This window comes from Aulostomus chinensis, chromosome 3 (genome assembly GCF_037954235.1).
Source record: "Aulostomus chinensis isolate RoL2024-O1b breed Wild chromosome 3, RoL_Achi_v1.0, whole genome shotgun sequence".
Lineage (NCBI taxonomy): Eukaryota > Metazoa > Chordata > Actinopteri > Syngnathiformes > Aulostomidae > Aulostomus > Aulostomus chinensis.
The window spans coordinates 3841898-3859632 of NC_141322.1; the positions used below are offsets into that span (position 1 = coordinate 3841898).

General features: G+C 45.5%; 1 protein-coding gene across 10 annotated transcripts in view; it reads left to right on the plus strand.

Annotated features, from left to right (window-relative positions):
• plekha6 (pleckstrin homology domain containing A6) overlaps positions 1-17735 on the plus strand; it is a 105789-nt gene that overhangs the window by 23684 nt on the left and 64370 nt on the right. For 6 of the 10 annotated variants that reach the window (XM_086198285.1, XM_086198294.1, XM_086198288.1 and 3 more), the window contains exons 1-4: positions 5301-5513; positions 12501-12584; positions 14863-14974; positions 15878-15982. In XM_086198285.1, the coding sequence (XP_086054411.1) occupies positions 5482-5513; positions 12501-12584; positions 14863-14974; positions 15878-15982 (333 nt within the window). In that variant the 5' untranslated portion in view covers positions 5301-5481. Of the gene's footprint in view, positions 1-5299; positions 5514-12500; positions 12585-14862; positions 14975-15877; positions 15983-17735 lie in introns of those variants that run through there. The other 4 variants (XM_086198286.1, XM_086198289.1, XM_086198290.1 and 1 more) reach the window with 2 other exon arrangements.

Sequence of the window (17735 nt, forward strand, 5' to 3'; positions counted from 1 at the left end):
GCTGTAGGAGAGACTTCGCGGTAGAGACAAAAAGTGATTAAAAAACACGAAATGTTTTAGAACTTCAAATTTACTACAAAACACCTTGTCTTGAGTAGCCAGTAGTTTCCAGTCATACAAATATGAACAATTGATTTCATCGATTATTGATAGTTAATCCCAATCATAGATTAAGAGATTACATACCCATCCCTTGTTAAAATATCAAATTTAGTCAAAAGATGGTTATGTGGGTTCGAATTTTTATCTCGACATGGAACCCTCCTCCTTTTTTTTCTGGCTTGGGACCGGCAAAGTGACCCAAAAGAGACTCTGGCAGAGTTTCTCAGGGTTTAGCTTCAACCAACCTTTAAATTGAGGGTTTGATTCCCATTCCTTCCTGTATTTTAGACTGTGCAGTTTAGCCATGATGCTCGGTTCAGCTCACGTCACAGAGAGGCACACGACACACGTGGACGAGGTGAGTTAGTGACTGAGGGTGTGTGAGTCAAATGCATCGACTGTATAACGCAGTGATTTGGTGACAACGAATGAAATGAATGAACCTTTACGTTTATCTAACATCCCGCTATCCGATCCCACTTAGGAAGGGTGGGATGTCTCGGCGGCTTTGCGCATGCGCGATTCATTTGCTGCCTGGACGCAGAGGGGTGAGGGTCTCTGCTCCTCTCCTGACTGCCGCTGCCTGCGACTGCCCACTGCCGCGCTGTTGGAGGCGGTGATCGCCTGTGTGTGACGACTTTCGGGCGGAGCAGGAAGAGCCCAGTGCTCGCTGAGAACATGAATTGCGGAACAAAGATACGTGCTCTTACGTAAGTCTTCAAATGTCAGAAAAGTCTCCAATAACACCAGGAAAAGTCGCTGGATTTGTCGCCTGTCGCTTTTGACAAAAAAAGTCGCCATGGAGAGTTGGAAAGTCGCCAGATTTAGGGAGAAAGTCGCCAAGTTGGCAACACTGCTCCTACCTTGACCCACAGTTCACCTCTTTACCCTGTTTATTGCCATACATGTGGGAGCTTTTTGTACAGTCCTGTCAACACCCAAACAGAAAGAAATGATGTAACTTCCCCCCACTCTACTAAAAACACCCTCAAATCAAACCTTCATTTCAAACCCATGACATCACTGTCTTGAAGAATATATGTTGTAAAAATGTTGTAATACTTTCAAAGATTTATTAAAAATTCTCAAAACGTCAGTGTTCCTTTAATCAGGGCTGTTCATGTTGCTACTGTTATTTGTTAGTAAAGAATATTTTTCTCTGCTGGACTTAAATATGGAACCCTGAAATAGCTTCACTTTTAAATGTGCTCCCGTTACTGTGGTTCCCCCATCTGTATTGAACTAGGCTGTCCTGCGTGTGTGTGTGTGTGTGTGTGTGTGTGTGTGTGTGTGTGTGTGTGTGTGTGTGTGCGTGTGCGTGCCTGCGTGTGCGCTAAGGCATGCTCAGCAGATGCCCCATATTGATTTGACTGGTGGAGAAAAATAAAGATCGGTGCTGGACTATTGGGATCGATAGGCTGACTGGCTGATCAATGCTAATTAATGGCCTGTCTAAATGGGATGGCGTTAGAACGCAGCTTTTATCAGCTGATATCAGGGCTGATTGCTTGCAGCCAGTGACACAACCAGAATATTTGCTGGTGATGGTCAGTGTGGAGAGTTTGGCTTCTACTCTCTGGAAGGAGATTAAGACTTTAACATTAATAACTAATACTTTGTTAACTGTTGGCCATGTTTACTCAGCAGCATATACATCTAAGCATTCCCTTAGCCTTAGTAAAGTACCATTATTGTTAAGTGTTATCATTACGTTCATTCCTCTCAGCAGTAAAATTGACCGTCCTCTTCAAGTAGGGAATGAGTCCTTACCCTAAGTGAAGGAGTTCTTTTGTGTGGGGGTCGTGATCTCCAGTGAGGCAACGGAGGAGCTTGAGATGAGCCAGAGAATCAGCCGAGGAGTTTCCGTTTACCACAGCATCTCAATGACGAGAGAGCTGAGCCAGGAGGTAACGCTCTTGAACTGTTGGTCAGTCTTCGTCCCTACTCTCACTGATGGTCATGAAATAGGCATCTAAAAAAGCCAGATGAGCTGGTTTGGGCATCAGGACACCACGTCTATAGGGAGGTGTTCCAGGTTAAGTCCAGCTGGAGGAGGCTGGGGAGCAGGCCCAAAGCCAGCTGGAGGGACCACATCTCCACGCTGGCCTGGCGCTCTGGATTCTGGCTCCTCCAGTCAGAGGTGGTCCATGTGGCTGGGGAAAGAGAAGTTTGGGGTTTCCTGTTGGAGGTGCTACCTCCACATCCTGGCCTCAGATTAGTCATTAGCCAAGTGGATGGATGGATGGTTGATGGATGGATGGATGGTTGATGGATGGTTGATGGATGGATGGTTGATGGATGGATGGTTGATGGATGGATGGTTGATGGATGGATGGATGGATGGATGGTTGATGGATGGATGGTTGATGGATGGTTGATGGATGGTCGGATGGATGGATGATGGATGGATGGATGGTTGATGGATGGATGGATGATGGATGAATGGTTGATGGATGGATGGTTGGATGGATGGTTGGATAGATGGTTGGTTGGTTGATGGATGGATGGTTGGATGGATGGATGGATGGTTGATGGATGGATGGTTGGTTGGTTGATGGATGGATGGTTGGATAGATGCATGGTTGGTTGGTTGATGGATGGATGGTTGGATGGATGGATGGTTGGTTGGATGGATGGATGGTTGGTTGGTTGATGGATGGATGGATGGTTGGATGGATGGATGGTTGGTTGGATGGATGGATGGATGATGGATGGATGGTTGGATGGATGGATGGTTGGTTGGATGGATGGATGGTTGGTTGGATGGATGGATGGTTGGTTGGTTGATGGATGGATGGTTGGATAGATGGATGGTTGGTTGGTTGATGGATGGATGGTTGGATGGATGGATGGTTGGTTGGATGGATGGATGGTTGGTTGGTTGATGGATGGTTGGTTGGATGGATGGATGGATGGAGGCATAAATGAACAAACTAAAGTAACTGAGTGAGAAAAGGATGTCCACCCAGAGTATAAATGTGCGTCTGTGCGTTTATCAAACACTAAACTGCTGAACCAGGATTTCGCAATGTGGACGGAATGTTTTGTTATGTTAAATCTTGTCTCATCAACATTGCAAAGTAAACAGGAGTGTAACATTCACGTCACATAGGAATCAAGCAGGAACGTGCACTTGCGTGTGTGATTGGCCAACACAAGTCCTTGCTGAGTCATGTTTCTGCAACTGGAGCTCTCTGCATGGCAACAGACTGCCGCCATTCCCATAGATGAGCATGTTGGTCTGAAAGCAGAGTCACGCGGACTCGCAGTGCTTTTGGGCTTTGAAAGCTTCTTGCTATTACAGATTAATCTCAACAGAACTGAGCTTATTTTCTCTGGACAATGAGTTGCTGGGTTTTAGTATCTCAAGGTGAGCAGGAGGATGAATCCTCATGCTGATGTTGGAGACTTTTGCTGGCATTAGATGACAAACAGCTTAATTTAGATTGTTTGGCTCATCCATAATAGTCCCAAACATGGGTTCCTATGTTTGTCAATGATTACAACAGTTGAAAATGGCGCCTACCCCACCTAGTGCCTGTGCTGGACCTGGACACCTGCAGGAAACAGTCAGCAGTCACCAGTTGATGGCCAGCTCCTGCAGGAGCAGCAATCAAAGCAGCACTTTCCCCCCTTGTAGTCGAGTAGTCTTGTAATGCGAGTTGAACATGGGCGTCCAGGGATTTGCCTGCTCTTCCAAGTAAACATTCACTATGTAACTTCGCCTCATCTGAAGTGTCCCTGCTCTCCTCATGTTAACGGGCAGAGGAGTGTGACATGGTGCCAAGGAAGAATCCATTCTGGTTTTGGACAGATGGTTGATTAGATATAAATAATTGTATTATTTTTTTGTGAATGGGCTCTAATGAGTGTATTTAAGATTCTACAGAGCCCTGAGTGACAGCACTGGAACCACCCTCACACCACCCTAAGTCAGTGGTCTCAGTTGGTGCTTGGGATGTCACAGAACCTGGTGATTCAGTACTAAGTTGATGCCTAAGTCCTGAAAATGTGACAGCACTTGTTTTTCCCCAGCAGCGGAGGTGCTGAGGATACGAGACATTAGCAGCACACGGGCGCAGCAACAGGTGTGCTCGTGGATCTGTGGAGATAAAAACACACAGCGAGACAATGGAGAGAGAGCAGGGTTGTTACTGGTGTACTACTACTACTACTAATACTACTACTACTAGTATTATTTACCACTGCAGAAAGTGTGATAAGGAGAGAAGAGAGAGAGTGAGAGAGAGACAGAGATGAGAAACTCTTATGAAGCTCAAGCACAGCGAGTTTTCCGCTTTGATCCAAATTAAACCCACGGTGCACCACCCAAATTAGCACCCCCACACTGCACAGGCCTCTATGTACAGGCTTAGTGTTGCTGAATGAATGCTAAAACTCCTCAAGACCGAGCTCACTTCCAATGCTTAGCTTTCAAACTGCTAAAGGGAGGATCCGCCCCGAAGCTAACAGCATGTAGCGAGCTCTCCCTCTACATGTGTGCATCAAATACACTCAGCTGCTCTAAGACTTCTTGAAATGTGTTGACTGCTGCTGTGGTGTCAAGACAGGTGTAAAGATTCACAAACAACAAGTCGCATCTCCACTTACCGGCACAGTTCTGGCACTTTGACATCACCACTAGGTTAAGGTGAAAGAAACATGACAGAACAGAAAACAGGATGTGAAACACTCGCTGTCAAGGTATGACTCAGCCATTCAAGCAAATACGTTCCCCTCTAAAATTCACTCCTTTCTTCAATCTTTCCTTTCCTCCTCTCTACCTCCTCATACGAGGGTCTGCAAGCCAAGGACCAGTCTGCACCAGTCTCTCCATCCTCCTTTACCAGCTGATCAGGGATGACTTCCTGGCTTGTTACTGTTTAAAGCACTGCCACGAAGTTTATCTAGGGCTCTGACAACAGCAGGGGGAGAGAGAGAGAAGGAGGGAGAGAGAGAGAGAGGGAGAGAGAAATAGAGAGAGAGAGGAGGGCAGCAAATGAGATAAAGACAGAAAAGGAGACTATGATAGAGACAGAGCATGTATCAGCTAGACTGAATAAGCTGAGTGTTGCAATTCTTAGCCAGGAGGCAGGGAGTGTTTATGAGTGTGTGTGTGTGAGAGAGAGAGAGAGAGAGAGAGAGACAGAGAGAGAGAGAGAGAGGGAGGGAGGGTGAGACATGTGGGGAAACAACCAGAGAGAGGGAGAGGCATGCGGTCTGAAGGAGAGAGAAGAGGACAACGATATGTATCTCCCTCCTCTTCTCCATCTGTCCAGCGGCGCTCCACCTCTCTGCTCGTCTCTCCATCTGTCCTCCCTCAGTCCATCTGTCTGTCCTGCCTCTTGCGCTGTTGGTACATGACTGATCCAGGAGAGGATGTTGAAGTTCCGTGTGGACAGAAGAGTCAGGTAGGAGGAGGGACAAAGGAGGAAGTGACACTGGGGTGGGGAGGGGCTGGGGTTAGGAAACATCAAGCTGATGGTGGTGGTGGTGGTGGTGGTGATGGAGGAGTGGATGGCCATGAGCTTGTAGGTCAGAAAGGACTGCAATGCAGTGCCAGCTGGAAACACAGGGGGATCATAAACCCTGGTGTGTATGTATGGATGACGCTTTGTGTTCTGATGTGATGTGTGGAGTGTCTTTATAAGTGAATTTGCAAATCATGTGACTGCGGTGTGTGTGTGTGTTTGTGTGTATGTGTATGTGTGTGTTTCTCAGGTGGGTGCATCTGGTGCTGTCATGAAAGTCCTGCATTCCCGATTTATTAAAATGAATCAAATTCCAAATTACATCCTTAGTAGCATCACACCCCAACAAAACTGACCTCAAACACCTTTTGTCATAGCCTCAACTCTTCCATTAAGACCTGATTATTTACAGGAGTTGTGTGTTTGTATAAACTGATCCGACCCAGTGGATTCCTCATTGACCCATGTGACACGCCTCCACCAGGTGTGGTGAAAGCATACTAGCAGGTTTGTGGAATGAGCCGGACCAGGGTCAGAGCCAATCAGAAGACTGGAAGGATGCATGAAAACCTACAAAACTGGATTGTTTGGATTGATTGATTGTTAAAGCATACTTGTGATTTCTTTATGCAACTGTGCGTGTGCCAGTTTGGAATAATGGGGCCAGAGCCACAAGCAGGAAAAGGAACTGAAGTCTCCACTGTCGGACTGAATGACTGGAGGGCCAATCACAGACTGAATCAAATATGATGGGCATTCTTCCTCACAAGTGATTGTCGTCATAAAACTCAGTGGGCACTGTCTGTTCTTGCCAAGTGTTCAAATGTTCGATGAGGAGCTTCTCAAGGAGAAACCAATACCTGAAACAAACACTGATGATGAGTGGCACCAAGGGGTGCATCAGCAGGGTCACCACCTCCTTCACAGGGACGCCCTCCTCAAATAACTTTTGTGACGGTCAGAGCAGGAAGACTCACAAAGCAGAGGCACAGACAAACCAGCGGCAAGAGGGCAAATCTGTTTATTACCAGAGTCCAACCAGGAGATCAGGCCTCACAGGCAGAGGTACCAAAACACCAGGTACGCTCACCGAAACAGAGGAGACCATGTGGCACAAAAGGAGGGAGAGCACAGCTGAAGAACACAAGGGGTGGGGAGAAAATGGCACACAGGTGAGAGACATCAAGGTAATCACAAACTGGAAACCTGACAGGAAGAGGGAAAGGACATAGACAGCTCACCAAAATAAAACAGGAGATGAACAAGAGACAAGACAGAACAGAACCCAACGCTAAACAAACCTAAAGGGTCCTGACAACTTTCAGATAAACTGCACAGGGAATTGGATATTGTAAATTTAATCAAGGCATTAAAGACTCATCTGCTTTTAAATCTATGGGAGGAAATGGACTTTCGTAACACACGGCGCCAGCTGTCTGTCATGCCTGAAGGTTGTGGGACAACAGAAGAGGCTAAAAGAAGAACTCAGAACTTCAGGTTAGATGAGAGTTATGTGAGAATTATGTGGAGTTTGTTGATGGCTCTCCAAACTCGTGTGGCGGATAATTGAATGTATCTCACGGGAGTAAGAAATGATAAAAGGAAAAGAATTTGACCGCATCCATGCAGTGAAGTAGATCTTACACATGAGTACTGGATGTGCTCCAGTGAGTACAATGTCCTGTCACGTTAGTTAGTTAATTCCTCTTTAGAGAGGACCACAAAGACAACACTGGTAATCAGGTTTTTTTTAATCTGCTGGTAACAAGCTGACAGAGTCTCAAGATAACAAGTTAATCACCTGATAATGGCTTTAAGCAATTAATTACAAACATGGGCATTTGCAGCTTTTATACAGCCATCCATCCCTCCGTCCATTCATCCATCTGTCCATCCATCCATCCATCCATCCGTCCATTCATCTGTCCATCGATCCATCCATCCATTCATCTGTCCATCCATCCATCCATCCGTCCATCCATCCATCCATCCATCCATCCATCCGTCCATTCATCTGTCCATCGATCCATCCGTCCATTCATCTGTCCATCCATCCATCCATTTGTCCATCCATCCATCCATCCGTCCATCCATCCATTCATCCATTTGTCCATCCATCCATCCATCCGTCCATCCATCCATTCATCCATTTGTCCATCCATCCATCCATCCGTCCATCCATCCATTCATCCATTTGTCCATCCATCCATCCATCCGTCCATTCATCTGTCCATCCATCCATTCATCCATTTGTCCATCCATCCATCCATCCGTCCATCCATCCATTCATCCATTTGTCCATCCATCCATCCATCCGTCCATTCATCTGTCCGTCCATCCGTCCATTCATCCATCTGTCCATCCATCCATCCATCCGTCCATTCATCTGTCCATCCATCCATCCATTCATCCATTTGTCCATCCATCCATCCGTTCATTTATCTGTCCATCCATCCATCCATTCATCCATTTGTCCATCCATTCATCCATCCATCCGTCTGTCCATCCATCCATCCGTCCATTCATCTGTCCGTCCATCCATCCATCCATCCGTCCGTCCGTCCATACATCCATTTGTCCATCCATTCATCCATCCATTCAGCCGTCCATTCATCTGTCTGTCCATCTATCCATCCGTCCATTCATCTGTCCGTCCATCCATCCATCCATCCATCCATCCATCCATCCGTCCGTCCGTCCGTCCGTCCGTCCATACATCCATCCATCCATCCCTACATGTTCTCCCTCTTCTCCTGTTGAGGGTGGTGGGGGTGGAGCCTATCCCAGCAGCCTTCCCCCTGGACAGGTCACCAGTCCATGGCAGGGCCAACACATATAGACAGACAACCATTGGCTCTCCCAGTCACACCTACGGTCAATTTAGAGTCTGGATTAACCTGGTCCCTCTTGATGTCTTTGGACTGTGGAGGAAGCTGGAGTACCAGAGAGAACCCAGCAGGAACAGGGAGAACATGGAGACTCACACAGAAAGACCCTGTGCTCCAGCTGGGGCTCCACCCACAACCTTCTTGCTGGGGGGCCACAGGGAGGACCACTGCTCCACTGTGCCGCCAGACTAAAATGTCGTGAGACTAAAACTAGACTAAAATATAAACAGTTCCTAAATAATCAAGTCTTCGACTCAGAGGTCAGTTCTCATTGATAAAAGCTTTTTCTTGGACTAAGATATGTTTCCTAAACTTAACTTGAAATAAAATGAGAAGAACTAAATGTCATGAGAATTTATGACAAGACAAATTGTAAAAAATAAGACTTGTTGATAATGGGAACCATCTCTCTGAATGCTGGTGCTTTATGCTCGCTCTTGATGCTTGCCCCTTTCGTCGCACCTTCCTTCATGTATCTTAAAAAAACAACCAGCAATGTTAGCTGAGACTTGGTTGCATGCCAGCATTCGTGGTTGGCTAAAAGTGGATTATAAAATATGTTGTCTTTTCTTCAAATTTAGATTTCTGTTATCCACAGTTTCCTCTGTTACTGGTCAATCCTCCCACTCGGCATCTGAGATTGAGTCATTATTTCTACGCAAGTCTTGTGCAGTTTCATTCAGGTCTGTGATTATTAGAGTACAAGTGCACTAGAAAGCGTCGCTTCTGCTGCTGCTTTAAATACATTTTAGCCCTGAGGGGGAGCTGAGATTTTGCATACAAAAGGGTGCCTGGACTGCAAAATGGTTGCTGGTAGCTATGTTGTATCGTGATGCTAAATCAGGAGCAGTGTGTTGATTTGACTTAGTATGTTAATCACAAAGGGATGTCTGCTATTTTGGAAAAAAATGGAAAAACACAACCAACAAATAACAAAAACCTACTTAGCGTTCCTGGAACATGCAGACAAGAGACAGATGAAGGTAAAAACCTACACTAAACTTCTGAGTAAGGTGTTGGGCCACCCCAAGTGGCTAGAATGGCTGTAGTGTGGGCCTGTAATTTAACTCAAAGTTATCAATTACTGTGCAGTTCAGTCTAACAGAATTGTAAATCAGGGTCCAGCTTTTCTTCCGAGAGTCTGCAGACTCAGAAGCAGCAGACAATGCTGCACAGGCTTCAACTCAAACCAGTAAGCAGCGAAATGAAGTTGATCATCCAAACCTAATTGATTTGAACATTTATTCAAATTTAGATTGGACAAGACCTACAGCCGAATCAGTCAACAAGCTTTTGTAATGTCTGACTGTTTGATTTGGCTTGTGGGAGTCATCCTTACACACAGCCTACTGTGATGCTCTCTAACTGGAACAGCAGAGCCGTTGTTAGCCACACACGCTGACTGAGATGAGGGAGACTCATGCGTTCTCGCATGTTTGTCCTCCAGCGGGTACAGTTGGATCCAGCTGCCTCTAATGTAGGTTTGTAGGTTATTCCTGAGCAGGCAAGCAGCACTCTCACAGACTCAAGCACACTCTCCTCTCCCTTATGGAACTGTCTTCCCTGTCCTTGTAGGACAGTTCCTGCAATGATGTGTAACCCTTGTCACTTACAGGCAATGAAGGCTTTCAGAATTAAGACTATGACCTGAGAAGGACCTTCTTTCACTTTAGTTTTTTACCCACTAATGTGGTGAGCAGTGTTGTTTTTTGTCAAAATCCTGGCTGTGGAACACTCCTGCCCCGGCCACCTTCAGGGTCCCGGGATAAATACTCTTAACACCTGATGAACTTGAGGTGCATTTCTCCTGATGTCATCCAGAATTCACCTCCCTGTCATACAAAGCACTTTGGTCCATTTAAACGAATCCTGGTGTACTGCCTCAGACGGTCTGGTTCCTTTGGACTGGTGTGAAAGCTCATTCATTGGTGTGTTGTTTGGTGTTCATTTCCAGGTTGATGCTGGTTCAGTTCATTCGAGAGGAAAAGGACCAAACATAGGAAGGAAAACAAAAGATAGAAAGGAACTGGCTCCCACATGTGGGTGATGACACTTTGATATTTCATCTTTTTCATATTTTGACAATTTGATGTGACACCACAGCTGGTGTGAATACAATCACAGGAGTTTTGAGAGGGGACCACCAGGAGGTTAATAACATGACTATAAATCCAGCAAGAAAAGGCACAAAGCTGCGACTGAAATGTCCAGAGAAAACATGAAATACAGAAAGTGCGAAGGGTTGTGTTTCTGTGTGTGTGTGTGTGTGTGTGTGTGTGTGTGTGTGTGTGTGTGTGTGTGTGTGTGTGTGTGTGGTAGAGAAATACAGATTGAGGCTGTACAGTATGCTCACAAAGGCCACAGAGATATTCATGGTTTACTGCCAGAAGAAAGACACAAACACACACACACACACACACACACACACACACACACACACACACACACACACACACACACACACACATCCAAAGAGCCTGAATCAGTAGGATCCACAGCAGCAGCAGCATATGAGCCTGAAGCCTTGGAGGAGGAGGAGAACATTCCGGATACATAAAGTAAATGAAGCGAAGTTTGTGAGCTGGTGCAAACAGCTGCAGTGCTGCTGAGTTCTGATCAGCTGACGCGTCAGTTGATGCGTCAGCTGAGCGAGCGATGGGCTCACTGATGAGTGCCTTCATGCCGCTGCTGCCCACTTATTTCACCTGACCTCCATCAGCAGGAAAATAGAGAAGCACTGGGATGGTCTTTGCAGCTGTAAACAAACTCCTCTGAGGTTTCCTCCTGAGGCCACCTGATCAATAATGTTGATGTGTCGTCTGACTGCTACAAACTCCCACACAATTTGTTCACGCCAACAAATTTGAAGAGTCAAGCAGGCTTCAAAAAGTTTAACAGGACTTGTACTTTTTTGCTTTTCTGTATATGTTCAAAATGACTGAGGTTTAGTTTTAATAGATTTGAGGGCCATCTATTATCCCATTCATTCCATTCATTGCGAAATCTGTGAACGAAGGACAGCCACTGAACTTCTCCCCTCATCTGTTGTCAAACCTCTCTCTCCTTTGCCTCCTTCTTCGCCCTCGACCGATGATCTCCTCGACTATCGACTACTTTGATAGGAAAGGGAATGACATCAGCCGGTCCTTCAATCACCCAGCCAACAACCCTGAACCAGCAGCTTCACTCCCATCCCCAGACTTCTTAACCCCTTACCCGGAAGGTCACGTCAGCGGTGCCACCTTTAACCTGTCCTGTAACATGGATGTTCCTCATGGCTCACTCCTGGGACCATTACTGTTCTGTTTCCTCCCTGGTGGCGTCCTCTGCTCCTCAGCTCTACCTCTCCTTCCCCCACCCATACACACACGGATCTATGTCTCAAAGCCATCTGTGCTTGAATGTCTATTCACCACAGCAAGCTAGCCAAGCTGACAGGACGGCCTTCTCACACTATTGATGGTGTCAAACTGCAAAGAAACACAACTGTTCTGCTCAGTTCACATTAAGGCAACAATTGGCTCTTTTTGTCATCTCTTACGTGGACTATGATCTTCTGGCTGGGAGAAGCATTGGATTGTCTGTTAACAGGATATTTCCAGCAGTTGCAGATGTATTCGATGTAGACGTTTGGTTGGATGAAAGATCTCACGTTAAAGAACAAACTGGAACCAGTGATGTCATATCCAGATTTTACTTGTGTTGAGATCCACTCCCAGAGTGAGTTTATGTGAGAATGGCAGAGGTGGTCTGGTGTTCAAGAGACCTAAATCTGAGGCTTGCTCCACTCTACCAGTGTTTCTTGTCGGCAGCCTCGCCCTTCTCTACATGGGCTCTGAGTTGCTCTTTCAGGTCCCAGCACCACAATGAGAACGACCACATTCTGTAAACTTTTTGACAGAGGCTATAGACTCACGTCTTCTTGGCCTGAATACTTTAACTGGAATGTGTGTGTGTCAGACCCAATGATGTTCTGCGATCTAATTGATCATATCCTCTAATGAGCAATGAAGTCATTTGATTTTCTGTCTGTTTGCAGTCAACATGACCCCAGTAGACCAGCTGGACCTGCCGTGAGCCCGATCCAGCTGGAGGAGCCGACACCAGTACACACATATCTGCAGTAAGTAAATAAACACTATACTTGCTCATGCTTACCTGCACACTGGAAAAAATACAAACACAATCCTAGTGTTAGAAGCCAATTCTTCTCTCTTCCAGAAACTTCCACAAGCTATTAAAACTCGAGAGCTGTGAAAAAGCTCAATGAATCATCCAGGGCAGCTGCATTGCAGGATTCTTCCCCACTAAGCTATTCATCCTGTGTCGCTGCAATGGATGCTGCATGAGCAGCAGCTCACAACAGCTCATCCACTGGCTGCTAGGCAGCACTCCAGCAAGGACATCATGTAAATATTGGAAATGTTTGGGAAACACAGAAAAATATTGGTGCAATGCACAGATTGTTAGTTCATGAATCCCAGCAGCAGTCTAACACTTTCTTGACAAACTATATCTCTTCATATTATAGCTGCTTCGTCTCGGCAGGTTGAGAAACGTGAAAAGTGCTTTGAATTGTGTTGAGCTTGTTATGAGGGATTTGACCTTACAGACGTTTCTGTGGGGTGAGACAGCCATGCTACCTCCAGCATCTACAGACATTCTAATCATTACATGCAGTAAAAAACAAAAAACATTTAATTTAAAAGAGGGGCAATGAAAATTAGATTGAGCAGACACATGAATCTATTTTCTGGATCAATATGTTGGGCCTCATAGCAGATATCAGGACTGTAATTCGCCTCATCTATGAGAGGACTGGCACAGTACACCACACTGTACCGGTTTGGACCAGTCAGGAGTGAAGCGACCTGGGTAGGGCCAGAAACAACTTAATTAGTGAGTGAGCCTCACTAACCATCCATTTCCAACCATGTCAAGCCACATGATCATGAAAAGCTGCTACAGCTGTAAACTGGCACTCGGGGGTTCTCGGTTCGCTCTCCTGCCCTGCATGTGGATGGGTATAACCTGTCTGTTTTTCACTGAATTCCATGTAACTACCCCTCAATCATTTACATCTGGTGTGATTTACAGAAACACTCTCAAAAACCATGGTAATATATTTGCTTTGTACCTCTTCTGTTTGTTGAAGGGTACACCTCTGCCGCTTTGAGATGTTGTACTCTTGAGGAATCAATCGCTCAGAAGCCTATCTGCACAGAGCTGCTCTACTCTCTCTCTAGAAAGAATGCTTGAAAATCACGTCTCTGTGGGACAGAAACAAGAGCATGTAATCAGGTTTCACATGCTGGACTTAGTGGCAGAAGAGTCAAGGTTACCTGGTTAAAACAGGCTGCGTTTAGACCTGATATCAAGATGCATCCTGAGTGATCATTGGTGGACATGGGAGTTTCCAGTGACACCGCTTCCCCCTGATATCTGATTGGCCATCCCGAGTAAGAACCTCTCTGGAGGCAGTTTGAGGGCATCTACGTAGACAGGAAATCGCCGTTTGGTGCAACTGGACCAGTCTTTAATGGCTTGCTGCTGTATTGGACACCCTGCTGGGACAACACTGACAATGTTCCATTATTATACATTTACTGCAGGTAGTTTTCAGGCCTCTCCAACAGGATATTTAATGTTTTCTTCTCACCGTGGCATTGCTAATACAAGGCTAACTAGCTTGGTCCCAGCATAGGTTCTAAATATTTTTATTTGAGGTTATTGAGGCAGAATTATAGCACGACTGAACTGCATTAAGTACAGTGACCACACACACACACACACACACACACACACACACACACACACACACACACACACACACACGCACACACACACACACACACACACTCACACACACACGCGCACACACACACACATGCACACACACACACACCAGTGAACAGCCTCAGCTGCAGTGCCTGCGGATCAGTCAGGAATTAGTGGTCCTGCTTGAGGGAGTTTCAGATGGATGCTAAAGGAGCTGGTCATGCTGGTCCAGGCCCTGCTGGTCCAGGGGATCTAAACCACAACCCTTCAGTATCAAGGCTGCTGATCTGACACTACACAGTCTTCTTTAGGTCCAGTCTTTGACCTCCTCTTTAGGATGTTTTGTGGCATTATAACATGATAACGCTGCTTCTAATGTATATTTGCCTAAGACAGATAAGCGTTATTCTACAAATGACCACTAGAGGTCCTTCTCAGGTAGGGGTCAGCATGGGTACTCAGACTGCACAGATCAGTCTTACATGTATAACATTTGTAATCCAAATTGGAAAAAGGTAAAGGGTTTAACTAATTAATGACACAGAATTTCTACATAAATCAGAGTGACTTTTGGAAACATGCGTGAATGAATGATGAGTTCATGGCTTTGCTTCTCTGCGCAGGCACTGTGATTTGGCTATGAATGGGAAGGTGAATACTGCTGAGAAGATCACTCTCTCCAAAAGTACCAACATGGTGTCAGACCTGTCTCAAGAGGGCCAGCCTTACACACGGGTGAGCAACACACACACACACACACACACACACACACACACACACACACACACACACACACACACACACACACACACACACACACACACACACACACACACACACACACACACACCTCTCATGTACCATACATTCAACCTACCTAAAACTTTGAACACACAAACACAGTGAGCAATGATTGACATTTGTCATACATTGCACCACAAGCTTCAAGATTTGAAAGGCACAAAAGTACTGCAGTGCTGTAGTTGCATGTTTGTCTACACAACAATTGCCTTTACCTTGACATTAATCACTCTGACCCAAAAATCTGGGTTTCTACCAGTCGGGGACAACTTCTACACATGGCTGCCCCTGTTACATGCTTTTATGTCTGGTTTTTATCCTTGAAAGGCAAAGTCACAGACTTTAGGTTTGTGAGACTCATACTACAGGAGCATTCCTCTTCCGTCAATAAATATCCTGCAAACCCATAAGTGTGTACAATCAGAGCAGGGTTTGAATTTCCATTGTAGAAGAGTGTAATGTGATTACATGCTCTGTTATTGAGTCCTGTCTTTGGTAGCCAGTTATCCTTTAGCCATTTCATCGTTATTTGACCTCTTGATGCCCCCCCATGAATTAATTATGTCATTAAGTTTATAAGAAGTAAGTCCATTGTAGTCAATAAAGTCACTTAAAGGGTAATGATTATGTCTCCAGCACTGCAATGGCTTATTTGTTCCCAAACACAAACTAATGAACATTTTCCTTTATCTTTGTAAAAACTGACTATAAATCCATGGCCTTTAGGGACTCTCCTCCTGTCCAGTCTCAATGCAACACGAGTACAATGTAAACTATATGGTATTAATGCATATATAAATCCACTTCTTTTTTTCCTCTGACTCTGCTGACTTGCAGGCATCCCGTACTCCCAGGAAGGCGGCAACATTTGGGAAGCGCTCCAACTCTATGCGCAGGAATCCCAAAGCAGAGGTCAGCAAAGAGGGATGGTTGTACAAACAGGTAAAACCTTTTCTCTCAACTCTGAGTCTCAAAGGAGCGCTACGTCTGTTCTCTCAGCCTGTGTTCTAATAATACCTTCAACTCTCAGAGACTTTAGTCAAGTGTGAGAAAAGTAAGTTGGATGCTTTTCTGTAATTACATCCGGTTTTACATCAGTTTTGGTGACTGCATCATGTTAGGTGTTAAAGAATACAAAAATAATATATTTGGGTATACCAATACTGTAATTCAGCCCTGTCATATCAGCAATATTTGCATCTGAAAGGAATGAACACAGTTATTCACCATTATAAGACATAGTGGCAGGTTGATTGGCGCTCTCAGTAACTCCTGTTTCAGTTCTGAGAGCGTGTTACCTTTCAGAACTGTAGAAGTCAGTCCTGTGTCTGTCACCTGTCCCACAATCCCTCAACACTGACTGACATGTGATCAGGTTCAAGAAGGATTTGTGGGTTAGTGAGATGGTTCACTTTACAAGGGTGGGCTTCAGAAACCAGCAGACAGTGTGGGTATGATCAACTTGGCTCATACTACAGAACCCTGTTCAACGTCATCATGGCTCCCTGTTTAAAGTTTGCATGGGACTGGTTGTGATGGGGGCGGCACGGCTCTGAGGTAGCGTGGCCATCTAGCAACCAAAGGGTTGCTGGTTCGATCCTCACTCACCCTGGTGACCATGTCCAAGTATCCTTGAGTGACCCATCCGATGGGTCTCCAGTCCGTCACAGGGCCATCAGCAGCAATTAGGGCTTCAGTATCTTGCTCAAGGACACTTGGACATGGTCCCTGGGGAAGTGGGGATCGAACCAGCGACCCATCAGTTGCTGGACTGCCACGCTACCTCTGAGCCGTGCCAACCCCTGGAAAATAAACAAAACAGGAAAAAAATGAATTAAATAGAAGAAACTCACAAGACCAAACAGGCAGAACAAAAGAAATAAAGGAGAGCAAAAATACAAGCTGACTATTGAGGAAACAAGAAACAGGTTGAGTGATAAGGCAGACAAGGATCTAACTGGACCAGAGCAACATGGAGGACAAAAGCTCCCTCAGTTGAGACATCTTCCCTCTTGCCCTGAATGCTTGTCATGGAGGGTGGAAGGGACAGTGGCGGGGGAGGAGCCCCCATGGCCTTGTCGCCCATAGTCATGATGGATCATCAGACATATGCCCTGATGATCCGGCTGACTTGTGCTTGTAGATCGTTTGCTCAGATATCATTTCTTCCAACTAATCCAATTAGTTTGGCCACATATTAAATTTAATCTTGGAAAACTGGGTTTTTAATGAGTCATCCATTGATGTCATAGAAGAAAGGACAAGAGAAACTGCTATGCATTTTGGGTAATATATGCCTTGAAGTAACCGTCATAGTTGAATTGCTCCCTGAGCCCTCTGAAGGTTGATCACACAAAGTTCACTTGGGTTTCGAGAGAAATGGAACAACAAAGTCATGGTGACAGGGATTCCCCCGAGGACAAGTGAGCGAGGGCATGTTGAATGACAAATGGAACCCTTTAAGCTGTACACAATCACACAGGCATCCAGAAAAATTGTATACAATTTCAAGCCCAATACATTTTGGGTATCAAAATGGTCTGCCTGGTCCTATTCCTACAAAAAAGAACCTGTGTGCTTTGTGGTATCAAGTTTGGGGTTTCGACAGTTCCAGGCGGGGAGGTAGCGAATGGACTGAGTGGTGTTTCTGTGGATAGGATCATTGCTAGCATGCTGTCATCCACTGTTAAATCCA